The sequence below is a fragment of the Mobula hypostoma genome, chromosome 8 (assembly GCF_963921235.1).
Source record: "Mobula hypostoma chromosome 8, sMobHyp1.1, whole genome shotgun sequence".
NCBI classification, from domain to species: Eukaryota; Metazoa; Chordata; class Chondrichthyes; order Myliobatiformes; family Myliobatidae; genus Mobula; species Mobula hypostoma.
In genome coordinates this window covers 90,711,880-90,724,237 of record NC_086104.1, presented here as the reverse complement: position 1 = coordinate 90,724,237, position 12,358 = coordinate 90,711,880, and the positions used below count along the sequence as shown (strand labels likewise).

The window sequence follows — 12,358 nt, the reverse complement described above, 5'->3', positions numbered from 1 at the left end:
GTTTAAGGTTGTAGCAATGATAATAGAAAATGCCTTGTCATGGAAAGAATATGTATCTTGAAAAATGAGTGATTATGTTGGCATGAATTAATGTGTGTTTGGTTTTTTTGGATAAATTTAAATTCCCAGCTGGGCAGTACAAAGAGGTGCCAGGTTTTAGATGACAGCACATACTGGATTGTCCAAAACATTTACCAACAGTTTCCACCTTGCCAATGAAACCAGTCACTTGTTGCATAGCTTGGCCAGTGTATCAGTATGTGACCGCAACCTTTCAACAATCCAGCTCAAAAGTACTTTTCAGTGTCTTTGGACTGTGGTTGTGTGAGAAATATGAAGGGCTGTCTCTGGTTCAACCTGCGATTTGAGAGTTGTGTGTGCATATAATTATTTACTTAAAAAAAACTTAAAAGTTGATCCTTCCTTTTTAAACATATTCTGAGAAAACTGGGAGTATGTGTGAAGCCACTACCCACTTTAAAAATGTATGCGGAAGGTACCATGCTTTTGTTGGTAATTACCTGTGGGGGAAAGGAAGGAAGAAGTTGCATGATGCCGTCACTCCCCTCCCTCCCCTCCCTCCCCCAACACACACACCTTCAGCTGTATAAAATTCACCACTGGATCAGCCTGGAAGATCTTGACGAGGCTATGCACATTGAGGCTGCTTCCATGAGGTGAGTGGTGGGTGGGCAGATGGAGGAAACTGAAGCCCCTTTTTTCCTGTGAAATATCTGTTACTTTACAGTGTGGTGGAGGTTATCCCTGGCATTCTTCCCAGAATTTATCCCTCAACTATATAAAAAAAAATCTGATTATCTGTTCATTATCACAGTGATATTTTTGGAAGTTTTGCCAATTGGCTGCCATGTCTTCATTTTGTGATGGCTGCTGCACTTTAAAAGAAAGTAGTTAATTGACTCCAAAACACTTTAGGAGGGACAGCTTGTGAAAGGACTGCTGCATCCACTGAAACAGGCAGACAATGCCTCTGTTTATTTTCTCATCCAAAAGCTGTCATCTCGAACAATGCAGTACACCCTCAATACAACATTGAAATGCTAGCATGAGGCTGTTTGCTCAAGGACTGCAGTGAACCTTAAATTTATGATTAGTGCATGTACACTACCTATTGAGCTAAGCTAACCTTATGTAAGAGATCACTTGTAGAATTTTTGGGGAAAAACAATTACTAGCTGCTTAAGCAGACTTTTTATTTTAGCTTTGGCAATTTTACAGATTACTTCTGCCAAATACCCTTAAAGATAAAACCTTGTATCAAATACAGGATTCTGAATTCTTATTAAAAATGTACACCCAATGGTAAACCATTCATTGCACAGTGGTAAGTCTGTGGTAAATGTCAAAAATTGAACTCTAGATTCAAGGCTCACTATAAAAAACATGCTTTTTAACAAAAAAGAAATCTATTAACTTAAGCTGCTTCCAGCTGCGGTATTCTGGACCACTTCATTAGAGTGTGGAAATCTTGAGATATTTTTTAAAAGAAGAAAATATTCAGTGCTCAATAGGATATAAAAGAAAGAAAATTATAGTCCAAATTTGAATGAAACAATAGAACTTTAGGGTATATGGAGATTAAAAAGCTCAAATAAAATTGTGGTAATGCTCACTTTCATCCCATTCACATCAGAATTAATGCTTATGAAGTTGGTGCTTGAATGTAGAACATTACAGCACAGTACAAGTCTTTCGGCCAATGATGTGCCAACCTTTTAACCTTCAAAATCAATTTATCCCTCCCCCTACATAGTCCTCCATTTTTCTATCATCCATGTGCTTATCTAAGAGTTTCTTAAATGTGCCTTATGGAGCCATGCAATGCTTGTAAGCTTAATTGTATGCACCTATGTAGCTGTTCCTAAATTTGGATGATTAGTGAGAAGAGTGCTTCTGTTTTATCCAATGACTTGATAAATATATCTGGTGTTAGCATTATTGCAAAGCACGAATTTGTCTTAACAATATGAACCTACAGCTTTGGAAGGCCAGGGGTGGAGTGTTACTGCCAGCATGACAGTTCTGCAGGAGTGATCCAACTGCAGTTCTTGATTAATGAGGTTAGTTTTTTTTACTTACCTTCATTGTAGTTGAAGTAGCATGAAAAATGTGTGTTTCACTTAAACGTGCATATTTTTTGAGATGCATTGCACAGGATTAAATTTTAATTTGAATTTATTTTGCAACCTTGAAAAAGGATATCGAATTTGAATAGTTCAGTTAAAAGAATAATAAACCTATCCAAAAAGAACCAAATTGTTTTTTGCCAATTAATGTTAATATATCAAACAGTAATTGCAGGTATGAATGAAAGTAATTATTTTTACAATGTGCTAGCTGTTTTTCTGATGGTTTGAGGATTGTATGTTAGTAGATCCACATTGTATACACTACAACAGTGTATTTTAGATGTTACGTTTTTGATCCCCTATTTCTCTGCCAATTTTGTTTCTCTCTTCTATCCCTTGTCTGTCCTTAATTTATATTCCTCCTGTCTGTGACTTGCCTCTTGGATGATTACTGCCCTCCTTGTTAATCACTCTGAGTACAAACGTTATCTCCTTAAAAATTGCAATAATCACTCAAAGAGCTCACAGGCTCCTTGGCATGATCATCCCATTATGTAACCAGCCTTTATTGGAGTGAAATTGCAATGATTAACTGAGCGAGGCTCAAAGAACATTTGTAGATGCCATCTGAAATATTTTGCTTCAGGAAGATTTCCGGTCATCTCACAATTCCTAGTGTATAAAATCCAGAGACAGCGTACAGCTATGGGTATTTTAGGAATAGAAAGCCAGGCTTGCAATGGTAAATTGTTCATTGAATTTCCTACGTAACTAAAGTGACTAAATTTCAAATTACTGTGGGCTGTGAGTTGTATTCTGTCACCTTCGGAAGTTTGGACCCAGGTGCATAAATGACTTGAATCTGTTGGGTGACAACCTCCTCACCACAGGATTTTCAAACAAATGAACTGTTTGTTGGTTGAGGGATAAAAATATTGAAGAGTCTGTCTCTTCTAAGTAATTTTGTGAGTATTTTTGCATTCAACTGCAAGGGTAGATTATTCCTCACTTTAATCTTCTGAAGGTGGTGCTTCCACTCAATTCAGCACTATAGTGTTCCAGTATATTTTATGCTGTGCTCAGAATAAGTCTTAAACCTGCATTCCTTTGACTCAAAGCCAAGAATGGTAGCATCGAGTCGAAGATGAAGCTTTAAATATGCCAGGGCAGTAAAGCAATGCAATTTTCCTATATTTTTAGTTGACATCCTAAGAATTTTGCTGGGGCAATTGCAAAGGCATTTCCACAGACACAAATGTTGAGCTGTTGATCAATATTAATGGCTACTTATTCTCAGTCAACCTGAACTAAAGAGACAGATCAACCTTTTATCAAGTAAGGAAATGTATGTATTTAACAAGCTGATTATTCACATATAAGATACCAAGCTGAAAGTATAAGGGTCATAATGTCAAATGCAAGCAATCTCATTGAATTGTCCCAGAATAATTTTTGAGAATGCACAGAGCAGAGTTGAACAGCTTCAATACTGGATACTTCCCGAGTGCTTGCCAAAAACCAAGTCAGCTTAATCATTACACAGTCTGCCTTCTTGGGAGCAGAGGTTCACTTTCCATGTTTTATCAGCTTATTTTCTGCAAAATGTAGTAGAGAATTCACTGAAATTAGTGGCCTTATTTTAGCATCAACAGAAGAAAAACAGTTAACTGAATTTACCTTAAAGCTTCAATCCAATTCACAGTTAATAAAATTTTTGGAAGAAGTATAATACTTGTAATGTCAGATACATGGCAGCAATATAGCATGATCCCCAAAACACCTCTTGATGCAGGAAAAAGTATTAGACTAACTCTATGGAGAATTCCCCTGCTTTGTCTCAGAATAATGCCAAGGGATCTTTTACATCCAGCTGAGAGAGGAGATGATGCCTTGATTTTATGCAGATCTGAAAGATGGCGTCTCTGATAGTGCAGCACTCTCTCATTATGACAGAATATATGCATGGATTTACAAAGTGGGTTATCAATACAAAGCTTCCTGATTCTACCATTGGAGCCACAGCTGATACCCAAAATTGTTTTGTTCATTCACATGGTCAGATACATATCCTGCAAACTGAATCAGAAAAAAAATGCAAGTTTCTGACATTTGCTCCTGTGAGGTACTGTCATTCAACACGTGAGAATGGTGACAAAAAAATATCAAATTTGCCTGGTTACTTTCCTTTTCAAGATGATTCCACAGTCTGCTTCAGATATCAGTTGTGAATGTTTAAGACTTTTTTCCTTGTGTAGAATTTTACTCTGTGGGGAAAAGATATAACAGAATTATATATAGGCTGTTTTGTTAGATGCCAGCAGCCTTCTGGGACATACAATCAAGACTTGTGAAAGCAGTGTTACTACAATCGTTTTTTAAAAAATTAAGATTATTATCTTCACTCGAAGATGGACATTTCCAGTTCCAGGACCAAATTTCTGATTTGTGAATGAGGAAGTCTAGGCAATTGGTCTTTGATTCTACTACTTTGCAAGTGAATTTTCCTGTGGCATTCTCTAAACAGGCCAACATTTTTGTGGGTTATTTTGCCTTTTCCTGAAAGGTTTATGTCAATCAAGAAAGATCAGTGTTGATGGACTTGAAGCTTTTTTTGTATATTGCATTTGTTGGAAGATGTAATATGTTTTTACTGTCCTGCAGGGAGCCCTTGTGAGTGCCTTGGCAGATGATACTTTACATCTCTGGAATCTGCGTCAGAAAAGGCCTGCCATACTCCATTCTCTTAAATTTAACAAAGAAAGGTAGAGTAATTAAATCTTCAGTGGTCTCCTGGTGTTCACTGAGTATATTGGGTAGATATTGAAAGACAATATAAGCATTTACTACAATGTTTAGAAATTGGCATTTTGTAATGTATTCCATGATGAACCTGTTTCTATTGGTCAAAGGGCCAGTGATCAGAAGACAAAGTTCAGAAAAATAATAAAGGTAACATTAGACCAGTAACAATACTACTACAGTACTATAAAACTATGTGTTAGTTCCTGATAGTTATCAATGGAGAAATTCATCCAGTGTATGCTGCTGGGTTCTTTTGATTGACTGTAAATGAATGAAATTAGCACAGACCCCTGGTGTAGATAATGAACTGCATTCACACAATGTTGTTGATTGCATCCTCCAAATCTTCATATTCATTGTAACACTCAAGATGATTACCGATGCCTGCAAATTCTTCATAGTTCCTAACTTATTGAAGTAGTGAAATCATTTCATTTTTACTTCCAGTCATTTCTCCGAGCCTGAATAACGATTCGGAATTGTCTTTTTGCTTATTTCTCACTAACTATCAGCAACAGAAATAATTGCTTTTTGAACACAACACACACCCACAACTGACACTATCTTAAAAACTATGCTGTAAGCTTGGTGTAGCGTCTAATGACCACGTGTACGTGATTGATGGTTAGAAACTGTTAGAAAAAGTGGCATAGTGTCCCAAAAAAAACAAAGGGAATCGTGGCAATTTTCTCAATTAGTTTTTGTTGTTTAAGAGCTGTCCCAAGTAAGTGGCTGTTTCAATTAACCAATGGCCCAGTTAACCAGGATCCACTGTTACATGCATGTTTGTGTTTCTTGCTTGATATAACCATAACAGGAGTCATGCAGATTTATCTCAAAGGGAGCAGAGGCACAAATAGGATGGAAAGACAAACCAGACTGCATTTGCGTGTTGTGGGGGTTGCAGTGAGTAGCTCTGAAAGCAGCTGGCTCCCTTGGGTGCAGGTGATGTCTATTCTCAATGGGGCTGAGGGACAAAGAATAACAATGCAAAGCTCTCCATCTCTCCTGTGGGACTACAACAGGCATATTCTGGAAGATTGGTTGTCTGCAACTCAATTACATTGAATTATTAAGCATGTGGACTTGAGGTTGTGGTTGAATCAGATGGGTTTCAGTACTTTTAAATGAGTATATTCAACAAAAGTGTGCAGTCAGATAAGCAATTGGCTGCATATTATTTTGATTCTCTGTATCTGGAATAGAAATGCCTCCTACATTCAGTCCATGACTCCAAGGCTCTTTCATCTATGTATGTTTCCAAATGCCTCTTTGCAATTGTACATGGCTTGACTACTTCCTCTGGCAGTTCTTTACAAGTACTCAGTACCCTGTGTAAAGTAGTTACTTCTTGATTGTCTTTTACATCTCCCCTGTCTTGTGTTTGTGCCCTCTCTCTCATTTGGGCTCCTAAACCTGGTGAAAAAATTATGACTCTCCACTTTATCCTTACACCTCATGACTCTTATAAACTACTGTGAGGCCGCCTTGCACTCCAGGGCTTAAAGATCCAGTATGACCAACCTCTCCCAATAACTTGGCTCTCTAGTCCAGGCAGTATCCTTGTGAATCTCTCCTGCACCCTCTCAGCTCCCTTTCGAATGAGTTTGGAGGCGACGTTAGATGTACGACAACTCTGGCAAGGTTTGCAAGACATTACTTCCTACAAAGTGAAACCCAATAGCATGAATGGCAGCGAGGCTTCACTACCAGGTGAACTCAGCGCCTTCTATGCCTCCTTTGAAAGGGAGAATATAACTACAGCTGTGAAGACCCTTGCAGCACCCGGTGATCCTGTGATCTCTGTCTCATTGGCTGATGTTAGGCTGCCTTTTAATCGGCTGAACCCTCTCAAGGCGGAAGGTCCCGATGGAGTACCTGGTAAGGCTCTGAAAACTTGTGCCAACCAACTGGTGGGAGTATTCAAGGACTTTTTCAACCCCTCACTGCTACATGCAGAAGTTCCCACTTGCTTCAAAAAGGCAACAATTATCCAGTGCCTTAGAAGAATGAGGTGAGCTGTCTTAATGACTATCACCCGGTAGTACTCACGTCTACAGTGATGAAATGCTTTGAGAGGTTGGTCATGACTTGACTGAACTCCTGCCTCAGCAAGGACCTGGACCCATTGCAATTTGCCTATCGCCACAATATGACAATGGCAGATGCAATTTCAATGGCTCTTCGCACGGCCTTAGACCACCTGGACAGTACAAACACCTATGTCAGGATGCTGTTCATCGACTAAACTCAACATTTAACACCATCATTCCCACAATCCTGATTGAGAAGCTACAGAACCTGGGCCTCTGTACCTCCCTCTGCAATTAGATCCTCAACTTCCTAACTGAAAGATCACAATCTGTGCAGATTGGTGATAATATCTCCCCCTTGCTGATGATCAACACTGGTGCATCTCAGGGGTGTGTGCTTAGCCCACTGCTCTACTCTCCCTAGACCTATGACTGTGTGGCTAGGCATAGCTCAAATACCATCTATAAATTTGCTGATGATAGAACCATTGTTGGTAGAATCTCGGATGGTGACAAGAGGGCGTACAGAAGCAAGATATGCCAACTAGTGGAGTGCTGACGCAGCAACGACCTTGCACTCAACTTCAGTAAGACAAAAGAGCTGATTGTGGACATCAGGAAGGGTAAGACAAAGGAACACATGCCAATCCTCATAGAGGGATCAAAAGTGGAGAGAGTGAGTAGTTTCAAGTTCCTGGGTGTCAAGATTTCTGAGGACTAACCTGGTCCTAACATGTCAATGCAGTTATAAAGAAGGCAAGACAGCGTCTATACTTCATTATGAGTTTGAGGAGATTTGGTATGTCAACAAATATACTCAAAAACTTCTATAGATGTACTGTGGAGAGCATTCTGACAGGCTGCATCACTGTCTGATATGGTGGGGGGGGGCACTGCACAGGACTGAAGGAGGTTGCAGAGGGTCGTAAATTTCGTCGGCTCCATCTTGGGTACTAGCCTACAAATTACCCTGGACATCTTCAAGGAGCGGTGTCTCAGAAAGGCAGAGTTCATTATTAAGGACCTTCAGCACCCAGGGCATTTCCGTTTCTCACTCTTACCATCAGGTAGGAGGTACAGAAGCCTGAAGGCACACGCCCAGCGATTCAAGAACAACTTCTTCCCCTCTGCCATCCAATTCCTAAATGGACATTGAACCCATGAACACTACTTCCTCTGCTTTTTGCACAATTTTTAATCTATTCCATATATGTATGCTCTAATTGATTTACTTATTTTTTTTTTCTTCTATATTATGTATTGCATTGAACTGCTGCTGCTAAGTTAACAAATTTCACAACACATGCCGGTGATAATAAACCTGATTCTGATTCTGAGCTTGACAGTGGCTTTTATAACAGAGCCAACTTTCTCCACTTGTGTGGCTGCTTTTAGTGAGTTGTGCTGCAGGTCTCTCTGTTCCACAAAGCTCATCAGTTCTTCAATTTTGCTATTTCTTTGATTTTACATAAGAGGAATTTGCCATTTTAGCACCCAAAATTAATCTCTTCTGTTCCAAAGAATGGTATTCACATGCAAAAGTAGTATCTGGAATTAGTTCAAATTACAGTTTGTATATATCTATCGCCCACCCATCATTTTCATACTCACCACTGATGAAGTTGTGGTTAAAGTGGTTAAACTCATGGATGTGTCAAGAAGCCCTAAGGTATCTTTTTCCTCAACAAGAATAATAAAAATCTATCGGTTGTGGGGGAGGAAAGCAGAACATGGCATCTAACAAGACTGTAGTTACGTTAGATAAGAACATCCTCTAATTGAATGTTTTGACTTAAGGAGTTGGACAAGGACTTTCCCTTGTCCAACTACATCTTTGCTGTTACTTGACCCTGCTTTTGAGGTCTATTATTGACACTGACCAACCAGGATAGTTTTCCCTGGAGCTAAAGGTTGTTCAGTCTCAAAGTAAGCTCCTGTTGCACTTAGCTACTTGTTCTGCAAGTGTCAAGTCTTCCTTCAAAAAAAAACATTTTGGCCGTGATTATGTAGTTGTGAAGTTACAGCATATGCACACAAGGCTGTAACCTCAAAATTCAAATTTATTTATCATATGTACATCAAAACCACATAGTTTGAAATGAATTGTTTGTGTTAACAATGAATACACCTAATGATGTGCTAGAAGAAGCCTGCAAGTGTTATCACACATTCCAGCACCAACATAGTATACCCACCATGTTCAGCAGAACAACACAGACATGAAGTTTGAGGATTTTGGCGTAGAGCAAATTCCTTTAGTCATTAGGTGCCTTGAGTACCATTTGTTGCCTGATACAGGTTGACCACCACAAATCCAGAATGATTGGGACATGTGCAGTGCTGGATTAGTGATTTTGCTAAATCACAGGTGGTTAGGCAAGATAAAATAAGTAAACACCTCTAACCCACTTGATGATAATCCTTGGATAATAAAGAGGAAAGAAATGACAAATATAACGCGTGAAATATATTGAAGCACAGTACAGCCACTTCATAAACAGCGAGTGATATTTAGCCTTCAAAGAGCAGAATATTCCATTGGAAGGGTGGAATTAATGACGTACAATTAGGTGGCAAGTGGTACCATAAGCATCCTTTAATAACAGTTCTGCTTTTGGATGCATGGTGCAGTTATAATCCATTCTTTTTTGTTGGCATGGTAAATTTCTGGAGACTGCTTCATACCTTCTGAAAGCTCTGGGATGTAAACTTTTGCCAATGACTAACAACTTACACCTGTGGGTTCCTGCAGTGTTGGAGTAGCCCAACACAGTGACACAATCTTTTGGTGCTTTATGAACTGTTAGTGATACTGCATCCTCTGCAGTTAGTGTTCGTCTCGGAGTATAACACCAAAATAAAGTGGTTCTGTAAACTTTGTGTATCTGCTCAAGGCTTAAATTTTCATCAGAAACTAACTTCGTAAACTCATCAACAAACTCAGCAGCTGCTTTCTTGTCTGTGGATGATTTTTCAACACACTCTACGAAATATTATTCCATATTGTTGCTTGAAATGTTGAAGCCACCCTTCACTGTAATCACGCTCATAATCCAGTCCTAATTCTTCATGAAATAATTTCACTTGTTCCTTCACCATCTCTCCTGCCAGTTCTACACCTTCTTTGATGTGGAGTTTAACCATTTTATGAGAACTTTATCTCATTGTGAACATGTTCCATCTTTTATTGTTTTTCTTATGCACCTTTTTTTTGATTCACTGTCAGCAAAGAGCTGGAGCAACTTTTCTTTTTGTTTCTTTATATCATTATCTGTGGAAGTGCCAATATTATACAAGTTGCATATGCTTTTCACAGACACGCAACTTTCGGAGCTTCTACCTTATCTTGTATAGATAGCGTATGGTGTTTGCACTTCACACCACAAGAAGCACTTCCTGTATTTAATGAGGATATGACTTCATTGATAAGCACAGGTTATAAAAATAAATGCAGAATGACCCAGAGGAATGACTTGCTTCTTTTAAAGACTGTTCCATCTACTGATTCTGCTAATGACGGTGGCAACGGGTTGGCGTGGCAACGTGGGACATTTGAAATTAGGCGGGCAAAAATTATGTCCGAACCAGCGGTGGAACTGGATTACTAATTGCTGGATTCGAGGTGGTCCACCTGTACTATTCCTTGAATTTCTCTTTAATTCTCAGATATTCTGCTACCATTTCCTTTGCCACTGGTTTTCTTCCATTGAAGGAATTTTAAGAGCTCTTGGGAAAAGTGGATTAAACTTGAACTAAAATAGGAGACTGATGGAGGGAATAAGGAAGGTTTAAATTTGCTTCTGAAAAGTGATTGTTAATGTTGTCCTGTTGTATTTCCGTTTGAGAAAGCTAGCCACTCTAAAAAGGGGAATCTGTCAAGTCTTCCTATATTATTTATTTATTCAGGACAATTCTTAACAAAAATTAATTGAAAAAATTTCTAGGATACACTTAGTTTATTTGGGACACTATACCATTTAATTGAGGCAGGAGATTGTTACCGAACAGGTTCTAACTAGCATTAGTCACGCGCACTTGTGTGGCTGTTAGATGCTACACTGTGCTTCAATTGAACAGTTTTTCCTTTCCAATATTTTTATTAGTTTCTACATAGAAGAATACAGAGTACAAGAAAGTGTATATAAAAGGTCAAAAAAGATTTTTAAAAACTACCAATTACATTATATCTATTCATAATCTCATTATCCTGTATTCATGTAAGTTAATCAATAGTTATATTAAAATATGCTAATTTATTAGGAAAAAAATCTAACCCCTACCAAGACTGAAGCTATACCTTCTCATATAATAAAAAATAATAATAGCCAACATCTGAATTTAAACAACGACTTGAAGGTTTTGAAAATAATTCAGAAAAGGTCCCCACAACGTTTGAAAGTCTTGACGAGATTCAGAAATTGAACAATGAATCTTTTCTAAATCTAAGCATGACATAATGTCGCATAACCACTGAGAATGAGTAGGAGGAAAAACATCTTTCCATTTAAACAAAAGTGCCCTCCTAGCTATAAGAGAGCTAAAGGCCAAAATATGTAAATATGCCTTCAGCTTGAGATTTTGTCTTGCAACAATACCAAATAGGGCCGTCAGAGGATTAGGCTTAAAATTGACCTTGAGAAGTAAAGAAAAAGTTTGAAAAACTTCCTTCCAATATTTTTCAAGACTCGGACAAGTCCAAAACATATGAATTAATGAAGTTTCTCCATTATTACATCTGTCACAGTAGGGAGATATATCCGAATAAAAATGAGATAGCTTATCCTTAGTCATATGAGCTCTATGTACCACCTTAAATTGTATGAGGGAATGACGAGCACGTAACGAAATATTAACCAGTTTAAAAATTTCATTCCAAGTTTCCTCAGATATTAACGTCTGTAAATCTTGTTCCCAGAGATTCTTAATTTTGTCTAAAGGAACATTCCTCGCCTCCAGTAACATGCCATAAATATTAGATATTGAACCATTATGAAAAGGTGTCAAATTGAAAATTACGTCTAGTAAGTTCTTATCTGAGCTTATAGGAAATGTGCATAATTGAGATCTTAGTCTCTGATTTGTAAATATCTAAAGAAGTGAGTTTTGGGTAAGCTATATTTAGCTGACAATTGCTCAAATGAAAAATGATTTCCTCCAACAAACAGATCCCAAAAACACTTAATACCCAACCTGTCCCATTCTTTAAAAACTAAATCGGTCATGGAGGGTTTAAAAAAAGAAGTTAGAATAAATGGGACTTGAAAGGGAAAATCTCAATAAACTGAAGTGTTTTCTAAGTTGTATCCAGATCCTAAGAGTATGTTTAACTATTAAATTATCAGTTAGTTTACTTACAAATAAAGGGAGTGAGGATCCAAGAAGAGAAATAATAGAAAATTTATTAACAGAGTTAGCTTCTAAAGAAACCATACT

The 12,358-nt window shown here is 38.0% G+C and overlaps 1 protein-coding gene across 4 annotated transcripts in view; it reads left to right on the top strand.

Annotated features, from left to right (window-relative positions):
• The window catches only part of LOC134350717 (syntaxin-binding protein 5), a 238,902-nt gene that overhangs the window by 17,676 nt on the left and 208,868 nt on the right, over nucleotides 1–12,358 (top strand). For all 4 annotated transcript variants that reach the window (XM_063056323.1, XM_063056321.1, XM_063056324.1 and 1 more), the window contains exons 3-4: nucleotides 2,000–2,081; nucleotides 4,752–4,852. In XM_063056323.1, the coding sequence (XP_062912393.1) occupies nucleotides 2,000–2,081; nucleotides 4,752–4,852 (183 nt within the window). The remainder of the gene's footprint in view (nucleotides 1–1,999; nucleotides 2,082–4,751; nucleotides 4,853–12,358) is intronic.